The following is a 23,653-nucleotide window of genomic DNA, read 5'->3' on the forward strand; positions in this document are numbered from 1 at the left end:
GTACTGATGGCACCACTTCATCAAGTTTCTGAGTAAAACTGAAAAATTTTGCCAACAGATGACAAAATGGCTTCAAGCTTCTAAATATAGTGAATTATATATTTTTATTTTACATGTTTTCATAGCAATCTAAAGGAGATGGTTCCACGAATTCTCTTCTGACAAAAAAAAGAAAGGATTCCTAATAGGTAATTGGTTTTAAAGATACTTACTTCTGATGTGTCAGATGTAAAGTTACACCAGAGCAGTCCTTGTGTTTATCTGTACAAATCACAAAATTTTATCATTAGCAACTGAACCCATGTAAAATTATTCCATTTAATAACATTGTTCTTCTGTATAAACAATACTAGATGAGAAAATAAGTTTTGATCTTACTTGCTACTGTAAAAATTTTATATTGTCTTAACATGACTCAAATTTGCACAAACCTTAACATTACAGTGCTGCATTTGATATAATATAGGACAAACCTCTCAAGGATAGAAAACTAACTGCTTTTTTTGGCAGAAGTAATTACGCTTCTTTATGCTAGCATCTGGTTCATATAACTAGCATCTGGGACAGCAAACAGTGTAACTTTTATAACAGCAGAAAAAGATCGGGTTTTGTCAAACAAATGTGTGTAATATTTGTGTAATATACAGCTTGATTTTTACCACCGTTTATGTTTAAATGCTCACAAAATAGACAGTTGCTATTTTCACAAAATTAGTACGTTATGCAAGCGACTAAATTGCTAACCCAATTTCAGTAGGGTCTCATAACTGTTATCATCATGGCACCTGAGAAATTGCTCAAGTCTGTGTGCACCGACAAACACATAAATTTAAAAATCTGAATCAGTAAATCACAGTTGTACCTATGCAAATAACAACAAAAAAAGCACAGTCTTTACTGAACACAGAAAAGAATCAGAACTGCAGCTCTTTCATCAAGACTACCCATCACACATGTAGTTGCACTGAATGTTTGGAAAGCATAAGAATTTTTCAGACCAAGGGTGAGCAATCAGAAGGAAAGCAGCTGAAAATGAATATTCAATTGGTGATTCAGAAAAAAACCAAACACCCATTCAATGCAGATGGAATTTCTGTCTCTCTGTTTTAAGCTACATGTAATATTGCCTCAAACACAGTGATTTTGGTACCTGTGCTCTATGTGTATTGAGTATGGCCTTGGCAGAGTACTGACAAAGCTCAGTTGCAGTCACAGTGGAAGTATTTTAAGACACACATCTTTTGCACATAAGAACAAAAATACAAACATAGTCATTTACTTCCACTCTATCGCACACATTTTCTCTGTTCTACATAACAGCAAGTAAACACTATATTGTACAGAATAGAGATTTTCAGTATGGCATACATTCTCTGCCATTTTAATGCAAATATGCATGTTTGTTGTACACAAACATAATAGACACTGAAAGATTACCTTAGCTTCAAGACAAAAGTTTTCCGATTTAAAGTACAATCTTTCAAATGCATTTAAAATATAGTCTTCAACTGTTTTTTTAGTTACTTTTTAAAAACAAAACAAAACAAAAATACTAAAAATATTTTTACAGCATGGCAAGTCATTTGCAGGTGGTGGCAGAGAGAGGTAAATAAACAGGAGAAAAGGCTGGACAAGAGAGAAGGGACAGGAGGAAATAAAAGTCTCAGAGCAGTTAACAGAAAAACAACAGTCAAAATATGGTTAGCACTTGCCAAAGATGAGCTTAAGCCATTCCAAAAGAAGCACTAGTTTTCAAACACTGATAACAAATGTTGGTTTTGAATGGACAGAAAGACTATGCTATTAGGACACAAGTAAAACAGTAGGTAACTATTCAGAAAAAAAAAAAAAAAAAGAGACATTAAATTATTTGTCCTTGGTTTACATGAAGTTCAAGATATGTATATTCTCCTCTGCTCTTCACTGTAGGAAGTTTCATTTACAATCTCAGTACCAGTTTTCTGTAAAGGTCTTTCTCAAGTCTCTTTTGCCCACCATTCCTAATTTCAAACTAAACTTCTTGACTAAATTTTCAGCTTTGCATATAACATAAGTGATGCTGCAGAACCCAGCTTTAATGTATTTTAACATATGATCATCTACCATAGGAGACAAGATTTCTAGGGCATCCTAGGTATTTCAAATTCTGAGGATTTTTTATTTGAAAAATAAACACTATTTAAAACGCTTTTTGCTCCGCACTCTGTGTACATGGATTATAAAATATAGAGCACATTGTAAAAACTTCTTATTCGGCTTCTTCATTACTCTTTTCTGATAGGAACAGTGTAGCACTCATACATGGCTAGCAGAATACTTAAAAGCTTTTACTGTATCAGACCGGTGCTTTTTATGGAGCTCCAAACCCCTCGTCGTTACAAAGTCAGTCCTTTGATTTGTACCAGAATGCTGAAATAGGTCTGAAAATTGACTCTGCCTCATTAGAAGTTAAGAAATAGCCCCAAAGCTGAAGCAAAAGCAAATTCCAAAGGTAATGCCCGCTGTACAGTAAATTAGTGTAAGTAGCATTTATAAAGAAAGACATGCAGCACAAAAGTGAACTTAAGGTCTTGGTAAAGACAAATTCATAATATTGCATTCTATATCTAATATTTGACACATAAAAGAACACTAGATGAATTACTTTCTTCACAAGAATCAAGGTGCTTTCTCTTCCTGATCTCTCCACTCATCTAAAATGAGTTCTGCAAAATTATTTTTAAAAGTCTGGTAACTCCTAGGATGAAACTCTACCTGTGTTGAGTTTGTTAATTACAAAATGCAAGCACAGACTCAGTGACATTTTCACAACTTACCTTCCAAACACAAGACAAACAGTTGTTGATCCTGTTCCAGTATAATATTTTTAACAAATGGTACCTTGTAAAGATCACAAATTACTGATTTGCTGAAAGGATATCATAATATATCATAGACATTAATATCTGGGAATATACAAAATTATTTTTACTCAAGAATCAAATGTTAAGTCTTCTGATTATCAGAGAGAAGCACACAGAATCCGGTGTTCCTGAATTTAACAGCTTAGACAACACAGGCTTAGGAAGAAAGTAAGTATTTTAAAGACACCTACCATCTTGGTGGGCAAAGTTAATTATTCTCCCCAACCAAAAGAAAAACCCAAAATAAACCCAACATTGAGAACCTCACACACTCCTCAAAAAAGCAGGTACATCTGTGACATGTAATTTGTTTAATGATACTGTCAAATAACATGCATGCATTGTGCAAGAAAAGAGGGGTTAAGAAAGGGAATGAGAAGAGAGCTGAAGCTGATAATTAAAAGTAGTCCCTAAAAGTCTGCTTCATGCATACTGATGGAAAGTAACTGCTTCAATCAAAGCAATGAACATGGAAAATAATAGAATGTGACTGTACTTCATACAGACAGAGTTTAAAGAGATTATTATTGGTAACTTCTAACTACTTTGAATCTGGGGAATAAAGTCCACCGTCTCATGTGCCGGAAAGGACTAAACTAACATTATGGTGTGTTAGAAATACTAGTCTTTGTTATAGGGAGGACAAGAAAAAAATTCTAGGGACTGGAAAAAAATCCCCATTTTTAACAATCAGATCTGCAAGGTACTTACATAGGAGAATATATCAAGCACAGTGTGACAACTCCAGCCCATATTGAAAGGACTGTGTAACTTTATAGATGAACTAAAAATGGCTATATTTATTTCAATCTGAACCGAAAACAGGAAAAAAAGACAGAAAAATTTCAGGTAACTTTTTACTTGTTACATCTTTCAGCTATCAACCGTAACTTTTGTTTTTGCAATATAAAAAGTGAAGAAACACTCAAACAGAGCAATTACCAGTTTTCTAAGACAGTCCTTTGCACATAGCCCAGATCTTTAGGTAGGATTAATTTCTGGTTTTACTATCTTACACATTATACACAATAAGCTGTATTTTCATACCTCAGCTTAAAGCAAGAATAAAAATACGAAAACATATCTCTTCTACTTAAAGCTAAGGTGAGGGGGAAAGAATACTTGAGAAACTGACTAATGAATAGAAGAAATACCTGTTAATGGCTGAAGATCAGAGTTGATAAATTTTACATATGACTGTTTTTCCCTTGAAATTGATAGGAAGTGACTTTTGGTGGTAATACATGAATAACTGCTACCATCAGCCTAGTACTGTATATTTGCAATGTCAGAAAATTAAACTCTGGGCAGAGCTACTGATGTGATTCTGGCAGCATAGCAGGCTGAGTATATTTCATCATTCCTCATCTGTTCTGCATTGCAACAACTGCATGTGCTTCCATACAAATTGTAATGGCTATAATCTTAACACTTTCACAAGCCACAGTTATCAACAGATTTTATTCCTACTCAAATAATTGTGATGGTGAGGCCACAGCTTGAGTTCTGTGTCCAGTTCTGGGCCCCTCAGTTCAGGAAGGAGATTGAGGTGCTGGAACAGGTCCAGAGAAGAGCAAGGAGGCTGTGAAGGGATCCAGCACAAGTCCTGTGAGGAAGGGCTGAGGGAGCTGGGGGTGTTCAGCCTGGAGAAGAGGAGGCTCAGGGGAGACCTCATCACTCTCTACAACTCCCTGAAAGGAGGTGGGAGCCAGGGGGGGGTTGGTCTCTTCCCAGGCAGCTCTCAGTAAGATAAGAGGGCATGGACTTAAGCTGTCAGGGAGGTTTAGGTCAGATATTAGGGAGAAATTCTTTACAGAGAGGGTGATCAGGCATTGGAATGGGCTGCCCAGGGAGGTGGTGGATTCTGTGTCCCTGGAGGTTTTTAAGAAGAGACTGATGTGGCACTCAGTGCCATGGTCTGGTAACCACAGTGGTAGTGGATCAAGGGTTGGACTTGATTCTGTGAGTCTGTGAAAAGCTCCCCTTTTGTCATTCCTGAAGTTTAGAAATTCCTGTAAAACTACTTGAAGGTTATGCATTGAATATCCTTTAAAACCACAACCAAGGTTTATGGCATCTAGATTATTAGGAAATTTAAATTATATTTTTATATACTAGAATTGTCATCGACTACATTAAAAATATTTTCTTCTTACAAAAATGGTAGATTATTTATCACTTAAAAAATAAGGTATGAGTCTACCAAGTAAAATGCAATGGAATAAAACAGAGAGCATTCTGTCCGAAATGCTCTGAAACAGTACATGACACTAGTATCATCTGCTAATGCTAGTATCATCTCCTAATTTACAGTCCTATCAGTTAATACTTGAACTTCCATAATTTTCCAGGCTTGTATCTATGAAATGATTATTCCAAGTCCTGCACAGATAGTGGTCTAAGTAGGCAAGGGCTTTTTTGAGTAGAAGCTTTGACTATGAAGTTAATTCTCTAATAAAACCTTCCTTGTAAATTCCCTACTGATGTGCAATGGAGATTACAGATATCTTTTTTTTTTCTTTTTAATAAGTACATGCACATAAATTATACTTAGCAGTGAAAATGAAAAAAGAACTCTCACTGGCCTCAAACAATAATGAAGAACAGGCTGTCAACTAAGGTGTTCTCTTTAGAGGACTGTAAATTTAATAAGTCATTACTTTCGCAGGCAAACAATCTTATGGACTGTACCAATCCATCTGAACTATCTTGTGAAAATAATTTATTTCAACCTGAGTTGTGCACATATGCATATGTGCTCCACTGAAACAGTGCTGAAACACTTGATTTTTTCCCCCTTTTTCCCCTGTTTCTGACATTAAGCTACATTACATCTTCACCTCATGGCAGAAAGCATACCTTCAGTCAGCTTCAGCCAGTGCTGCAGAAAACCCTAGCTGTGTATTTTCTAAATCTTGCCAGAGGTGTCCAGAAGAAAGGCTGCATAGCCCTGGGAAGCTGCCAGCTACAGGGTTGCTTCTCTGATCAAAAGGAAGTACAGTCTGAGGATCATTTACCACTGAAGGATTCAGAGGCCATGGGCATAGCTCAGACTACTAATATAAAGCATATTCTTCCCTTAATTTTTTCCTATTATTCAATTTACTTCCCCTTTCATCTTTCAAGAGCAGTATTTTGATTACCACTTAGCCCATGAGGATCCTGGGATCCATAAGGATCCAAATAATTGCACACATTCACAGTTAAATTCTACACAGTAATGTACTACAACCAAGTTCTAAACGAATGACAACCCAGTTTTTTTGTTCTTGAAGGCCCTAACCTGAAACCTCAATGCAGTACATAATTCAGAGAGTTAAAAAACACATGCATCTCAAACGTGTCAGAAAAAGGCATCTAATGTTAAGAATAAAGTTCAACACTAAAAAAAAAATAAAAGAATAAAAATTAGTCACGTCTCCAAAAATCTCTGATCACCAGTATCTCAGTGGGAAGAAATAAACATTTCACTAATCCAAACTTATATACGGGCTGCATGAGCAAACAGTGAGGTGGACTGAAAACCAGATGAATGGAGATGTAAGGAGCTTACAGCAGCCTCGTGAAGTTCAGCAAGGAGAGATGCCAATCCCTGCACCTGAGGAGGACCAACCCCAGCCACCAGTATATGCTGGGGGCCACACAGCTGGAAAGCAGCTGGAAAGCAGAAAAGGCTTTGGAGGTCTTCACAGACACCAAATTCATCATTAGAGAACAATGTGCCCTTATTGCAAAGAAGGCTAATGGACTCCTGGGATGCATTAGCCAAAATATTGCCAGCAGGTCAGCAGAAACAACCCACCCCCTACACTCAGCACTGGTGAGGCCACACCTGGAGTACTGTGTCCAGTGCTGGGCTTCTCTGTACAAGAAAAACATGGACATACTGGAAAGAGTTCAGGGAAGGGCCATGCAGATGATAGGACTGGAGAACCTCTCCCAAGAAGAAAAGCTGGGAGAGCTGGAACTGTTCAGCCTGGAAATGACAAGGCTAAAGGAAATCATAGCCATGTTTAAAAAAAACCTGAAAGGATACTGCAAAGAAGCCAGGCTCCCAGTGGTGCCCAGTGGCAGGACCAGAGGCAATGGACTCAAACCGAAACACAGAAGTTCCTCTGAACATCAGGAAACACTTTCTCACTGTGAGGATCACTAAGCACTGGCATAGGTTGCCCAGAGAGGTTGTGGAGTCTCCATTGTTGGACATATGTAAAATTTACTTAGACATGGCCCTGGACAAGTGCTATAGTTGGCCCTGCATGAGCAGGGGCGGATAGACCAGATGACCTCCAGACTTCCCTTTCAAGCAAAACAATTCTGTGACTCAAACAAGCACTCAACTGACAACAACAGGCATACTGCCAAGCTGGAAATGAGTATTTCACCTTTTACTTCCTTTTAAAAAAAGACAGCGTCTCCACTGTTTACAACTTTTCCCAGACAAAGATACTGTTTGGCCAGAGTATGTTATCCTCACCAGCCTCTACAGTCAGGTAATAGATTAAGTATATTAACAGGTATTTGTTTTAACTTTCTTTAAAAATCCAGTGAACTATACAGAGAAAAAATATGTTTCTTTCCGCACTTAAAAATATTAATCCGCTCCTTCATTACAGTAAGTAATTTCCTGACATTTTTTGAACAAACATAAAAAAGCTGTTTATCTTTCAAATGTTTATAGAGATAGGTTTATAAAGCAATCAATATTCCCACTGATCTTTATCTTTGTGAGTGGTCCTATTCTCAAAATTAAATTCTATGGGTAATGAAAATATTTTTGATGCTCTAACTAATACAACTTGCAGAAAACATTTCCAAAATACATACCTCTAAATGCACCAATATCCCCATAGTGTACCTGGAGCACAAAAAATTTGGCACCTGTTTCTCCTCCAACTCTGAATCCAACATCTAAGAGAAGGAAAATGGATTGTTTTCAGAAACAGTAAAATGTAAGATTGTTGACCATATCTAAAAATACAAGTCACTGTAATGGCTTAGAGTGAAAGGGCTGAAAATTTCACTGAGACACTAGCAAAGAAGGCAGTATCCTGGAAAACGACACAGGTTTCCAAAAAGACTAAGAAGCCAGGACCATAACTAAGTCACTAATGAACATTAATCTGCTTTAAGTTTAGAATTCTCTCAATCCAATAATACAAATACAGATTTGCTGTATACAACCATGTATTAAAAAGAAAGTCATAAAAAATATATATTTTGTCATCCTTGAAGAATTATATAGAACCTTCTTTTCTTATACAGCCTGTAAATGATACAAATCGACACAGACTTACTTTCTAAGAACATGCTAAGAATGAAAAGATAAAAAGATCTACAATAAAATAGTTGGAGATGTAAGTTACTATTGTAGGCAGAAAAAATCCTGTGGAAATCATGAAGCTATGTTACTTACTGAAAGAAGTAAGCACAGACATGGAAGAAAACGGAGGAATTTGAAATGATTGAAAAAATGCAACTGCAAAATAACACCCACACAGAAAGGAATTTCTCTTAAGCAATTCTACAATGAAGACTCTTCAAAAGAAGCTGAAAAAGCAATTGCTTTCAATTCTGTCAGTAAATCCCACTAGATAAATACTGCCCACAGCAGTATTTATAAATAGGACTGCAGCCTCTATGTGCACAAATATAATATCTTTATGAAACCCTCCACACAATTTTTATTAATGGATGTCTTGGAGACAAGAAAATTATTACTTTCTGGGGTTTAAGACTGTCATGGCTGAGAGGACTAGGGTAATTTCTGGTACCAATACCAGTACACAAAGAGAAGGTCTTTAGGCTTCTGAGGGATCTGAGAGGGGCAGAACACAGAGGGGGGGTCAATACTCCTTCCCATTTCCTGCTCATCCTCTATAAAAATTCAAGAGGACCAGATGCCAAACACCTTTTTTCCTGCTCCTTTCTTCCCTGCTGCTTTGCTGTGCTACAATGCCTTGGAGGATCCCCATTTTACCATCAGCTCCCCACATCCCCTGCAGAATCCACACCCATCAGGTGCTGGGAAGAGGTGTGGAGCCCTCTCCTGTGTTAGCCCTGCTGCAAGGGGCCCTCAGGCACCCATCCCTGCAGCCATCGAGATCAGGTTTTGTGTATTTGTATATATTTGTTCATCATTTCATATGTTACTGTCCCTCTCCTGTTCTAGTAAACCTGTTTCAATTTTACACTCCAGCTTTTAAGTCTCTTGTTCATATTCTGCTTTTATCTTCCTTCGGGTGGGTGAAAGGAGAGTAACAGAGGAATTCAGTTTTCTGGTTTTTGTTCTGTCCCAACTGCTAAGCCAGGATACATAACAAAGCAAATGCTAGGTTTCTGTAGAATACTCCAAGCAACATCTTTTAACTTGATACACTGATAGTCAAAGCAAATAACATTCATCCTGCTAAGTGTGTAAATGGACAGACCACTCTTTATGATATTGTGCATTGCTCCTGGACAAGCAAAAAGGCAAAAGAAAACATTTTTAGAACTTAAGGTTTTTTCAAACTGAGGTTATTATAGATGGTATACATTTCTAAGATCCTCAGTGACTATTAGAAAGAACCACTTTTTCAGTCAGAATATCTTGATTTAATGCAGCAGTCATCAATCATACAAGAAAACAAGTATATAAACATGTTGCTCAACTGCATCAAAGCATCAAGAAATGAAAAGCACATAAAACTGTCAAGTATACCTAAGACAGACAAAAAAAATCTGTTTATTTTGAACATGTTTGGGCTATCCCAAATACACCAAAACATTTTAATGTAGTTTGAGTGCTACTGAAAGATACATATACAGTACCCTTCCAACAACATATAGTAATAAGCCAAAGACTAATGCTAAATAAAAATAAAGCATTATATTATGACCATTATCTCTCTCTTAGACTTTTTTTCCCAAAACTACAGTAAACAGGATGACAAAAAATACCCAAGTATATTAGCTAGCATAGCATATTTAACATTTACAATGTTGATGCTTGTACAGTGCCTACCCACTAAACATAAGAAAAATACTATAGGATGATCTGATATGTTTAATTCTACGTCCTCTTTTCTCCCTTGCCCCTGCAGACAAGAACTTCACATTAAAGGCACAATACCTTTGGGAAGCCTGGTGGATGCAGCATTTCTCGCCCAAGCATACAAAATGTTAGATTTGTCTTTGCATGTTCCTTCATCACAGTCCCTAAAAATATGAAGAAAGCAAACAAAAGAAAATTTAATTTTTTAATTCTGAAATCAGAAAAAGGCATGTACATTACTGCAAACCCACTAATTTTAAGATCTATGAAAATATGTTTTGACATATACATATTAAACACATTTCTTTTAATGTAGACTGCTTTTCCAGGCTTCATTAGATCCCCTATCTTCCTTTTTTTCTTTTTACTGACAGCCTAGTAGCCAGTGACAAAAAAATAAAGGAACCTGTTGTGAGAATGAACCATATGAAAATTTCTAGCACTACTAGCTGAAGTGCAACAAAATTACAATGTCTGCCACAGCCACAGAGAGGCAGGACTCACACATAAAGCTGAAAAAAACCCCACAAAACATCAATGCTTTAATTGAGAACTTATTTCTAAAATTAATTTAAAAATTATTTACAAAGAAAAGGTGACAAGGAGCTGTACATGAACCAACAGGTAGGTGACACTCATGCTCTTCTGTGTACTTAATGCAAGCTTACTGCTTTTGTTACTTTTTCTCCAACAGTACAATTTCCTGTTTTTCACAAACAAAAAAAAATGGCAAACACAGACATAAACGACACCAAAACCAAACAGAAAAACAACTTAGGGGAAAAAAAAAGTTTGACAATTTACAGACTATAAACAGGTCACAGTTTTTTTATAGTAACTATGAGCTCTGAAGTTGTCCCTAGCCTGTGCAGTTAACAGCTTGCAGACAACAATAAGCATGTGCAGAGGGCAAAAGACTTCCAAAGACTATTAAGCTCTAAATACCTTAAATCTGCAAGAACTGATAAACCCAAGGCATAGGCACTACCAAATACGTAAAAGGCCAGTTAGACACAGTCATAAGAACATCTGAGAGGGTGCTGACTTCTATATGGGAGTACAGAACAATACACATGGATAAAACAATGGGCATCCCTCCTAAAAGCTGGGGACACCCACCTATAAACCACTTCTTTTCTCTCTTCCATCCAGGAAAAGGGCTATTAGCAGAATGTCTTTGTACCCACTTCAGTAGCAAAACATCATGGCACTGAACACAGTGTAGAAGTCGTTCCACAGGTGGAGCATACAGAACTATAAGTTTTAGAAACTCTAAACCCAGAACTACATGAACTGATCCTAACCAGGTGCAATGAAGGTTGACTGCTAAAGTTTCAAATCAGTACTCAATAGTACTCTGTATACTACTGCTGGCAAAATTATACCTGGGAAAAAAATTGTACACATAAAGCACGGTTTCAGCCATCTTAAGTACTGGGGAAATTAGAGTCTCTTACAGCATGAGGAAGAGTATGAAAGCAAAAAGGACTTTTAGCAGATGGAGGTTTACTGAAGGTACTGTGGAGTATGCCTCAACCACATGTGCCACCTCTCAGAACATGTGATCGTGATGTTTTTCAAGTTCCTCTCCCAGGGAAAACCAGTTCTTCCAGCACACACTTTACATATTTCTGTGGTCTCAGCCTTAATGAAACACAGCTGCTGTGTTTCCTTCTCAAAGAAAGTACTGCCATAATCATCAGACTAAGAGGAAAACTACTAAGAGGAAAAACAACATGCCATTTCTTCCTTTTCATTAATTTTGCTCAAAAAACATACATCTAGACCTTCAGAACTACTGGTTTGGTCACCTGCCTCTTCAAACATGCCTCAATTGAAAAACCTTCTTTCAGGATAAATGAAATGTTTGATGACTGATTCATATAGCTGCAGATAAAAGCTATGCAGCTTTCAGCCACTACCATTAGAAAAACACCCTAAGAAGATTTCAGTAGTCTAACCACGTATCAAGCTGCACAGTTTGGAAATGCCTTGAAGAGACTGGTTAGGAGGAACAGCAGAAACCACAAACAGTAACAGCTTCACCACCACACTCCGGTCTAACTGGCCTTCATTTATACTCGGTATTATTCAGAAGCACATTAGTTGGGTAAAAAAACCTACATTAGCTGTTCCAAACTCTCTTCCAGAGGCACTGGCCTCTGGGTAGAGGGAAGACTGCAGGGGAAGATAAAATACACACATTGCTCCTTCATTATGCTAAAAAAATGGTCAATTCTCTCAAATGCTGATCTTGAAACATCAGGTTTTCCAAAAAAAAAAAAAAGGAAAAGTTAGAGAAGATTAAAAAAAAGAAAACCGATGAACAGATTTAAAAGCATGAAGCTAGTAAAAAGTGTACATTTACGAATAAAATTTTAACCAATCACTGAAATTAATAGCTTCTTTATATACAAATAGCATGAGATTCTTATCAGAGTAAGCAGCACAGAATATCTTAAAATTAATTATAATGCATACTACACCCTATTGTACAGCTAGTTTTTATTGTGGTCAAAATTGGGGAGTGAAGAGGATACAGGAGGACACAGAAATAAGAGCTTACTGACTGCTTCTCAGGCTTTTGGGTTTTTTTGCTATTCTGGACTTCCCAAATGCATTCTCTTCAGTCTTGGGTAAGCTTAGGAGCTGGGGGTTGACCAGTTACCACATCAAAAACTAAATGTGTGTCACTATGCCAGGAAGACCAGTGCTTGGCTATCCTTTTAGGTTATTTCAACTGTTTGGCAAAACGAAGACTATTCTTGATTATTTATGAAGAATCTGAACTTTTGATGAATCAGCTCAGGCAGGCTTGTTCCATTTCAGCATTTTATCAGCTGAGGCAAGTCTTCTTGACATGCTGACTAAACTCATAAGACTTTAAGTGTGGGAAGTCTGGAATATTAAACATTTATTCTTTCTTCAAAATTTTTCTACTTTTCCAAGAAATTGTGATGCTGGAAAAAGTTATGTGGATGCAATTAGCACAATAAAAGCTAAGTACAGTAACAAAAGAAAGCTACAATTCTTACCAGTAATTTTCAGTAGAAGAGGGTTCACTACATCCAAAGAGTAACATGTGGTGGACAGTGTCCATGCTGGCATAGGGCTTAAAATCAACTGAAAAATAAAATGATAAAACAGGGAAGTTATTTTCTTAGTAGCACTAAGAGTGTCTGTGGAACACCCTTTAGCTGTCATTACAGTTCAGTAGTCAAAAACTCATTTTTATAAATACCTGTAGCATTAAAAACTCAATCTAGCTTCTCTTTTGGTTCCACTCATAAATATTAGTCTAACATGAGGTGGACAAAGAAAGCAGCAATACATTTTTTAAATGTTAACTGGAATAATAATTTCTTGAAAAATTTCACAATTCCCATTAATTAGTATCTTTTACATACTAATCTTACAGCCATTTCATTTCACAGGAGCAAAATATATGTTCCTAACACTAACCCAAATGTTAACCAAACCTCCCCACAAACAAACACTCCCCCTTCCCCCATTTCTCAGCCTTTACAGGCCTTTGGGACAGAAAACAACTGGTTTAGACAAAAATCTCAGCCTTGCTGTCTGACCCTCCACTAAAGAATATTATACAGAGAACAAAGGGACTTAAGCATCTCTCCTATGAAGAAAGACTGTGAGAACTGGGGTTGTTTAGCCTTGAGAAAAGAAGGATGAGAGGGGATCTTATTAATGTCTACAAATATCTGCAAGCTACTTGTCAAGAGGATGAGGCCAATTTTCAGTGGTGCCCAGTAACAAGACAAGGAATAACTGGTTTAAACTAGAACATAGCAAGTTCCACCTCAACCTGAGGAGAAACTTCTTTACTGACTGTGAGGGTGACAGAGCACTGGAACAGGGTGCCCAGAGAGTTCGTGAAGTCTGCTTCTCTGGAGACTTTCAAAACCTGACAGAATGTGTTTCTGTGTGACGTGCCCTAGGTTACCCTGCTTTAGCAGAGGGGCTGGACTGGATGATCTCTAGAGGTCCCTTCCAACCACTAACATTCTATGATTCTATGATTTGGTGCAAATAAATTGAACTGGGCAAGTTATGTAGGTTTCTGTTTCAGAAAACCAGGTTATTGTTCTAATTCTATGTATTCACACTTCCTCCTATTGAAGCTCTTTAGAACATAGAGTCTGCTCAATATATAAATAAACAGCAACAAAGAGTGACCATTTTTAGATGCTTTGATGAGAAACTAAAGCAGTAATTAATTTCACTATTTATGCAATTAAGGTAGATTCTGGTTAAACCACAAAAATGTTGTGGACAATTCCCTTTTAAAAAGAAACACTCCATTCATCTTCTATGCTTACTTGAGCAACACAAAATACATACATGCAAGTAAGCTAATAGTTAGCTTCACAAAACTTACTGGTATTAAGAAGTACTTAAGGAAAAACTCCACTACACATCTCATTTTTTAGATGATTATGCCTATTGTAAAAATCTCTTTCCTGAGAAAAAGATTTGATTTTTTTCTTCAGTTATTTTATATTACAGGTCATTTTGCATTCTTTCTAATCTCTACAATTGGGTATGTTCATGTTTAGTCTTTCCAGGGATTAGGTAATTTCCACTGATTATGAAGGCACTCAATTCTGACAAATCTTTCCATTGAAAACATTTTCCAGCAACTTTCTGAAGTGAGATTGAACTGATCACATGCTTAAGATTTACCAAATGCCTATTCATTTTGGCGGAAGGGACCAAACAAAGAAAAAAAAAATTCCAAGAAATTTTATTTTCAAGGCAGCCAAATATATGAGGCTGTAAGCAATGCTATTATGGGGAAAAAATTATGTTCACAGAGCAAGGTGGTTTATTTGAACATTTCCTCATCAAGTTCTCTTCTAAACTCCATCTGACAACTGGAACGGTTTCTTTGTCCAGCACTTATACTGCTTTTTAAGGACATCTACTCATGCACAGTGATGACTGTAAAGGTGACCAAGTCCTAGAAAGACCTGGCGATACGGCCACCGAAGACTTAGAAGTTTCCAGGACTTCAGAGGAAGAAAATATGTTGCTGTATATTCTTCACATTGTGACTTGTGTAAGTATCACTTTTAAGTAGGTGAGGCTAAGCTCTTACTTCCTTAGAAAGTATATACAGAGAAAGCACTGAAAACGTTTTCTCAATTTGTTTTATTACTGTAGTACAACATAAAAATCCAGAAATAGTATTCTGATTCTGCTAGAATTCCACAAGGATATCCACATGGTACAATAGTCTTATAATACACTACAACAAAAATTTCCTAAGACTCCCACAATTTTTATTTTAAGAGCAGATATCCTGAACTGCAACAAAAGAGTAAAGGAAGAAAAACGTAGGCATTTTTAGTTCACATAATTTTCTTTATTTCAATTTGTAGCATAATCTGTTAGTGAAACTATTTCAGTCCAACCAACAAGCCTCCTGTATGCCTGCATATTCACAAGCAAGGGAAAATAAAATCAGAAGTATCACAAAGACCTTCTGAACAGATGGTGTTGTTCTGCAATCTACACAATCTTGGGATACATACACTACTACAGTATTTCCTGCTACTTGTCTGCCATTTATTCATGCCATGATATTAAAAAAAAAAAAAAAAAAAAAGTGAGGGTTTGATTGGTTTTGTTTTCCTCAAGGCAAGTAAAATCTTACTGCAGCTAACACTGACTGACTGCAAGGACTTGCAGCCTGTACCATAAGGTAAATACACAGTCTGCTCAGTGAAGTAGAAGTATTTGGCCAGAGACAGCCAATACTTTATAAATGAGACTGTTTGGTATTGACTACCCACCAGATGCATCTGCATTCAGCTCCTTAACTACTAATACTGATCAGTCTCTCCAGATAATTTGTTACCTTGACTCTAAGTAGATCGCTAGTTTGTTTCTGGATTAGCCATGATGAATGTATTTTAGAACCTCTTGACATCCAAAGAGTAAGTCAATATGAGTCAAAGGAAAAGAAAACGCTGAGCTTCTCCAAAATGTCTTGCTTACATTCTTCAAGTCAATCAGTACTCACCTACATAAGCTTCATCATCCACTGGCAGGGGTACCGACATGCAGAGGTAGGTATCAGACTATTAAAAGAAAATGCACATAAATTACCTTTAAAAAGGGAACATGTGGAATTAAAATAATAGAAACAAAGCTCAGAATTCTATACACTTTCTGCCAAAGAACATGAGAATTCTGAACAAATTACTATAATAAAATCATATACTTACAAATACTGAATTTATCTGCAGTGGTTATCAAATACCACCCCCTCCCTGCCTGCCAAAAATTTGAAGGGATAACAGTACTCTTTTCATGTCCAAAAATCCAGCACGAATCAGTAACTGTGCTATATGAAATGAAAAGAATTACTGAGCTTCTGATTGTGTTCTTAGTGCAGCCTCAGTATTTATATGCTAACTATAATCAAAGAATCAATAGTACTTGAGTGGAGGGGGAGGTACTTTTCTCCTCCCTCTACTGCCCAGCAATAGGACATGAAAATGAAATGAAGCTGCATCACGACAAGTTGGGATTGGAAAAGCATTAGGAAAATGCTCTTCTCTGAGAAGGGTGGCTGGTCACTGGAACAGGGAAGTGTTCACAACACCAAGCCTGTCACAGTTGAAGGAGTGTCTTGGACAGTGCTCTTACTCGTATGGTTTAATTTTAGGCAGTCCCGAGAGAAGCAGGGAATTGGACTCAGTGACCAATACGGTTCCCTTCTAACCTGAGATACTCTATATTCTATGGCCTCATAGCTAAATAGATTTCTACCTACAGAATTATTTCACCTTATTCCAAGATTCATGTAACATTCATACCACAAAGTGTAAAAATGCTATGCCCTGTAGAAACAATCATGGAAATACATTTATTTTTAAATCATTCATCTAATCCTGTTATGATCAATGAAAATATTCTTCCCTGGGCATTCTAATAAACATCACTTGTCCTTTAAAACAAAAACAACAACAACAACAACAACAACAACAACAACAACAACAACAAAAAAAAAAAAAAAAAAAAAAAAAAAAAAAAAAAGATTAATTTAAAAAGAATCAATATGATGTGCGATTTTCTTACTTTAACACTGTAAAGGACTAGCACTTTCTTGAACAAACAATTTGCAGAGGATATAGTGTATTGGGCACTCTGGGAATAAAATTTATCAAGAATGCCCTTTTCAGGATGCTGCACTTGCCTTCCTTGCCTAGAAGAGTTTTGGTTTGAGTTTAAAATGCACAGCAAGTCTTGGAAGTATTCTTGGACTAAAATACGAACCAGTTAAAATGCAAACACTGTAAGCTCAGAGCCAAGGCCACAAACAAAATACAGGTTCTCTATCTACAAGCACAGTGGGTCACTATGAAAGAAATCCGATATAAAACAAAGTCATTGAGAAGAGTCAAACCTAAAAATGGTAATTCTATAGAGAAAGGAGTACATTTTAAAAACCCAGAATTAACAGAATGAACATACTGAACTCTTCTAAAAATTGAAAAGGAAATGCTGTACCTTTTTATTTGTGTTCTGAAGTAGATTTTTTTTCAAAAAGCCCTTTGTTTAGAACCTTCTATCCAAATGCTGAAACAATGTCAGCAATGCATCACATTGTAGTACAAATAAACAGACAATTGTCTTTAAACAGAAATTGGATTCAGAAACAGGGGGGACTAAAAATAAGGATTACATGTATTACATGTATCACCAAATTAAAAATGAAATGAGTTAAAAACATAGTATTAGGATTTATGGAAGTAATATTTGAGATTTTATGACCTGTGTCATAACATTTGCAGAGATTATTAGAAGTCTACATGTACTAAGTTCTGGCTCTTTTTCAAATAAAGATTTTTAACTGGAAATTATAGCTGTATTAAAATGGTACTGTACTACTCATTTATATAAGCTGTTGCAGAACTCAGTCATGCCTCTCTGACTCAGTGCTGTAACACATCTTTCTTCCATGGTCTTTTCTGTCTTCAGAATAGATGCACTCTGCATTCTGTAGTTTAGAGACATGCTCCTAGTTAGGTAATCTGATATGCCTTTATGATTTTAATTCTTAACCAAACAAAATATTAACAAGACCCACTGTTCTGGAGAAGAAACAGGACAGGTTGGCACGGATGAAGGGAGAGGAGGAGAATGTGGTACTCAGATAAGAAAATGAACATTGAAAGTTTTGTATTTCCCATCTGTTTATTATTGTTGGTATTTCCTTACCTCAGTCAGCTTCAGATTGTTCTCTGAAGTAATCTGAAGGGATTTGATTCCATGATCATACAGTACCCTGGCTGCACTAGTACACTAGCATAACAAATATATAGATGATCAGTACAGGCAAAGCATTGAATTGTTAAAACTCCCTACTGTTCACTGTGTACTTTCATGTGCTTTGCCCCTTCCTGTTGCTCCATCCTACTACCCCACATTGTTTTAAAAAAATGTGTCTCCTAACCTTCCTTATCAAAATGTATTTTTCAAAAGCCTTCAGCAAGATTTGGACAGACTTTCAAGAGGAACCTGATGAGGTTGAACAAGAGCAAGTGCAGAGTCCTGCACCTGGGAAGGAATAACAAAATGCACCAGTACAGGTTAGGAGGTGATCTGCTAGAGAGCAGCCCCATGGAGAAGGAACTTGGAATCCTGGTGGACAAATTATCCATGGGACAGCAATGTGCCCTTGTGGACAAGAACACCAATGGTATCAATGAAGCCCAAAAAGGCCTTTCCTGTTTCATCCTCAGGTGCATTAGGAAGGTGCATTAGGAGTGTGTCCAGCAGATCCCCCTCTACTCTGCTCTAGTGAGACCTCACCTGGAGTACTGTTTCCAGTTCTGGACTTCCCAGTTCAAGAGGGACAGGGATTTACTTAAGAAAGTACAACCGAGGTCTAAGGAGATGATTAAGGAACACCTTCCTTATGAAGAAAGGCTGAGTGACCTGGGACTTTTTAGTCTGAGGAGGAGATGACTGAGAGGGCATGTAATTAATGTGTATAAACATATGAAGGCTGGGCATCAAGGAGGAAGGGACACCTCACTTGTGCCCTGTGATAGGAAGAGGAGCAATGGATTGAGCACAGGAATAATAATGAATAAGTAAGAGCACAGGAAGTTCCACGGAAGAATTTATTTACTGTAAGGGTTACAGAGCCCTGGAACAGGCTCTCCAGAGATGTTATGGAGTCTCCTCCTCTGGAGACTTTCAAGACTCAAGTGGATGAATTTCTGAGTATCTAATAAGTTAAAATGAGCAAAAAGAAAAAAACAACTATTGGATTCAACTGGATTCTGATTGCTTATCTCCAGTTATCAATGTTCCAGTCTTCAGACACAAGAGCAGGAGCATCCTGATACTGCAGAATCCACAGTTGTTCTGTATTCTCTGCCTCACCATAAGTGGGTCTGTAAGCATGAGGGTAAACATTTGATCCCTTTTCAGAAGAAGATTATTACATAGATTTCAACATATGAAAGAAACAAGGAGAGGGGGGAAAAAGTGAGACTGCTTCAGTATTCACAACATCACAAACTCAGATGTGAAAAAAACTGAAAAGATGGCAAGAAGAGAACTTTTGAGGCTGATATCTGAAAGGATATGGGGAAGGGGAAAAGAGAAAGGCTCTACTTTTTCCTCCCATATCCTGTCCTCCTGCCACCCTCCTCTCCCCACCTTTTTTTTTAAGGAAAAATCTTTGTTATTAGTGAAAGCCATTACTCACTAGCAATTGTATCACACATATAAATCTGGTATTGATATCTACTCTGTGTGTCCAAATTCATATAACAACCTGAATTCTACTTTTTACAGAATTTCACCCAAAGTAACAAGCAAGTCATTCACACAACTTTCCCTAGAGTAAGAGCAAGCCTTGGAAGATTTTAAGTCTTGGTTCTTGGAGCAATACTGAAGAAAAAGCTAACAGTAATTTAGGGGTATCTGAATGACAAGATTTCCTTTTTATTTTATGTATTTTTACCTGGAATGGTATGCTGAAGCAAACTGGAGATAAGAAGAAAAATTTTAACCAAAGAACCGAGAAACTAAAGTTACAAAATTGAATATGCAGATATTACAAGTCACTGCTGACATACTGGTAGAAGCTCAAGGCAAGTAAGACTTAAAAAATCCATTAGATAATAACCCCTTCACACACTAACAGTATCCCCCCAGAAACATCTTTCACCACTTTTTGGTGCCCTTAGTGATATTTATGAACGTCTCAAGTGTACATTTAAGAACTCAGCCAATGCTGCACCAAAAATTAATCCACCAACAAAATAATGTTTTCATCCTCAAGCATAGTGCAATTAATTACAAAACTCAAACAAATTATTATTTATGAAGAATACTGCTTGTGATAGTTTTAAGAGCACTGTAATTTTTCATGATTATTTGACTTATAGTGAGCAGATACAGCAGCAAAACCATGAACTAGCAGAGTAAACATGTTTACCTTGCACTCTCAATAAAGTTTAAACAACATAGCAGAACACCAAAACTCCTCTTCACATGACACCTTAGTTGCATTTTCCACTACTGTGCAATTGAACATACATAGTGCATACTAGCTTATAAGGACAGGTGCTGAACTTCACTCCAGACATTTGCAAATCATTCCACCAAGAATTATACCACCTTCATCATTATAAGGTTCTACATATGTAGGTGACAAAATCACTTGGGGTTTATTTTCTCTCATTTATGGTTTTATGCTAGCTGTATGCCCCTGTATTAGGAGAATTCAACGACTCCTATACTGATCATTCCAAAACAACAATGTGAATTATCATAAACTAGGTAATACCTTACTCGTAGTAGCAAAAATTAACCTCAGTTTCATGGAATATATGCAGATGGTTAGACCTTTTTGGAATACAAAGAGATTAATTTTCAGCATATCTATTTTCCGTAAGAATTATTTGGGAATCTGGAGTACCCAGGACTTTGAAAAATAAAATTTAAATACCACCAACAGAGAAAGAGGCCAGAAGAACTCATTTTGTTAAGTCTCCTTAAAGTCCTAATCTGTGGCCAAAGAGTGAATTCAGAATTCATAACAACTCAGTTGAAAGAAAGATTTTATTTTCACAAGAAAATGCATGACAAAGATGAAATACCACAGAAGATAACTCGTGGTGCTCTAAAGATATTCGTTTGTTCTCTAGATCTCAACCTCATTCACATCTTCTCCAGTATTTTCTGCTCCTCCTGTTTTGTGGTTTGTTGTTTGTTTTTTTTTTTTTGTTTGGTTTTTTGTTTTGTTTTGTTTTGTTTTGTATTTTTTGTTTGTTTTACCTGACCTTTCCCGCATAAATTGTTACCCTTGAGAACTCAGGAACTACAATTAGTCATAAGCAAAACAGCGATGTACCTCCAGAAAGCCTTTAATAAAGCATTTTCAAAATGTCACCTCTCCTCGTACTCTTTGGTTTCTTTTGGCATCTTTCATGAATAGAGTTAAATTTCCAGGCAGACCCCAGAGGCACAAACCTACATAACACACAACCATAGAATATCCCAAGTTGGAAGAGCCCATTGAGTACACTCCAAACTTAAGCTCTTACATAAACATCAGTATGGACAACTTGAGCTCATGGCAGATCCACAATTGTTAAGTACATCTGCCCACAATTACGGCCAATAGAACATGAAGAAAGGTCCTTCTCCCAAATCTACACCGAACCATAGCATTTCAGTTTATTGTGCACATAAAGGCTGTGGCCTATGGATATACATGAATGTGAAAAGTAGTACGCCCTTCCCATTAACTACCACATCCTTTTGCTGTTGGGTTTTCTTTTTTTTCCAAAAAGGAACCTCAAGTGACTGACCCCTTCATATATGCTTCCGAAAATTTCAACTAGTGGCTCCTCAGGTAAAACCAAATGTGCACCTGGGTGGACTGAGAGAACTTTTCACTATTTCTGGAAGATAAATTTAGTATTTATTTGCAGGCAAGTAAGATCTAGTGGAAAATACATTTCTGTTTTATACTCACTGGAATGAAACTACTTGGTCTCACTTACATATTCTAGAGGGGTACTCCCCAATAACTGAAAACCTCATTTTCCATTTGGTATTTTTTGAAAGTGCTATCTGCAACAATGAGTCATCACCTACTGCAGCACAACATCCTGCTCCTTCCAACCAGCTGCAGCCCCTCTAAAAGAGACACAGAGTCTTTTAATGACATATATAATTCCCTACCATTACCTTGGTGCAAAAAAAAAAAAAATTAGTAATTTTTTATCTTGCTTGATGAAAATGCACATAAAAGTGACAGCATAACCTCATACTTTTATGTTAATCTTAAAAACGTTAGTGCTAATGTTAAAAATCTTAATTATTCTCTTCGTTTTTACTGACTTAATTCAGTGAAAGATAAGCAACTGCAAACCACACAGAATATACCTTTCCAACTAATTTATAGCAGCCTTCCTGGAGTATTTTCATTTACTGGGTCAAAAGTATTGCCCTTATAAAATGCTTTCTGGTTGTTTTCTCTCAGCTTGCTAAAGTTCCAGCAATGTTCAATTTAATGTAACTAAATTAACTGAGGTATCATCTGAGATCATCAGCTCTATATGAGTGTGTCTTACAAGTAGAGCTGGATATGTTTCACTTTAATAAAACTCATATTCCTTCTTTTCATAAGATTTATGTAACTCAATTTATGTAACTAAAATATTACAAATAAAATTAATGGGACCAGAAATACATTTTTTTTTTTTTACATTTGAGCTTGCCTGTTTCCTTACTTTCTCTAGACATACATGTATCTACTAAGGTTACCCTGGTTTTTTGTTAATTCTATGTGCAAGGTACTGTACGCTTCATTTTCCTAGCTGATTTTAAAAAAACCCAGAAAAACAGTAAGTGGCAAATAAAACTGCATTTTTCTCACCTGCTTAGGTGTCACCCCAGGCATGCGAATGTCCAGTGCGAAATCTGACAGACGAGGTGAAATCACCGGCCGGTTGCTTGCAAGGCATCCACTGGGAAGAGATCTGGCAGTATCTTTATACCTTTAAAAGAAGGAAAAGAGATTTTTTAAAATATTGACTTATGTTACGTCTTTCTAAAAGAGAACTAGTAAAGAAGTTTGACAATGCTAAGTAGCTCCAGGAGTGATCTGAACATTTCACTCTTTCAAAAGCCAAGAAAAATAACTTAATTATCAAGCACTTACTCAAGTAGTTCCTTTGAGCATTCAGATAAAATAGTTTGGAAAACATTAGCCCAAACCATAACCTGTTATGTCATCTAAATACATGTCTGAGGTACCTGGATGTACAGGCAGAGAATTATTGCACTAGGAAATGTCAAGTGCTGTTAATAATTCATGATAGTTTGAAGACTTTATTTTTTAAAGACTATGTGCCTGATGTATAATTCAGTAACAATTATATTTAAATAATGTGTAAAGGGGAAATTTTTATTTATAACAATTACAACACTAGTAACTCCTATAATAAGTGGCAAAGTAAAACATTAAGTTTTACAACTTCATGTGAATGTAAGTCTTTATTGAATGCAATGTATCAAGAAATAGTAAAAAAGCATAGATCACTATGAGGATTTTAATGATTAGACATCTGAAACACGATGCAACATTAGTACAAATTTTGAGTATGTATATACATACTATATATGTATATATATACATATATAGTATATATATATA

The 23,653-nt window shown here is 36.5% G+C and overlaps 1 protein-coding gene across 26 annotated transcripts in view; it reads right to left on the reverse strand.

Annotated features, from left to right (window-relative positions):
- PAM (peptidylglycine alpha-amidating monooxygenase) overlaps positions 1-23,653 on the reverse strand; it is a 457,165-nt gene that overhangs the window by 38,895 nt on the left and 394,617 nt on the right. For all 26 annotated transcript variants that reach the window (XM_071730044.1, XM_071730062.1, XM_071730042.1 and 23 more), the window contains 6 exons: positions 22,874-22,994; positions 15,983-16,040; positions 12,975-13,062; positions 10,018-10,103; positions 7,731-7,814; positions 213-261 (listed from right to left, as the gene is read on the reverse strand). In XM_071730044.1, the coding sequence (XP_071586145.1) occupies positions 213-261; positions 7,731-7,814; positions 10,018-10,103; positions 12,975-13,062; positions 15,983-16,040; positions 22,874-22,994 (486 nt within the window). The remainder of the gene's footprint in view (positions 1-212; positions 262-7,730; positions 7,815-10,017; positions 10,104-12,974; positions 13,063-15,982; positions 16,041-22,873; positions 22,995-23,653) is intronic.

Source organism: Heliangelus exortis, chromosome Z (genome assembly GCF_036169615.1).
Source record: "Heliangelus exortis chromosome Z, bHelExo1.hap1, whole genome shotgun sequence".
In the NCBI taxonomy this organism is placed as follows: Eukaryota; Metazoa; Chordata; class Aves; order Apodiformes; family Trochilidae; genus Heliangelus; species Heliangelus exortis.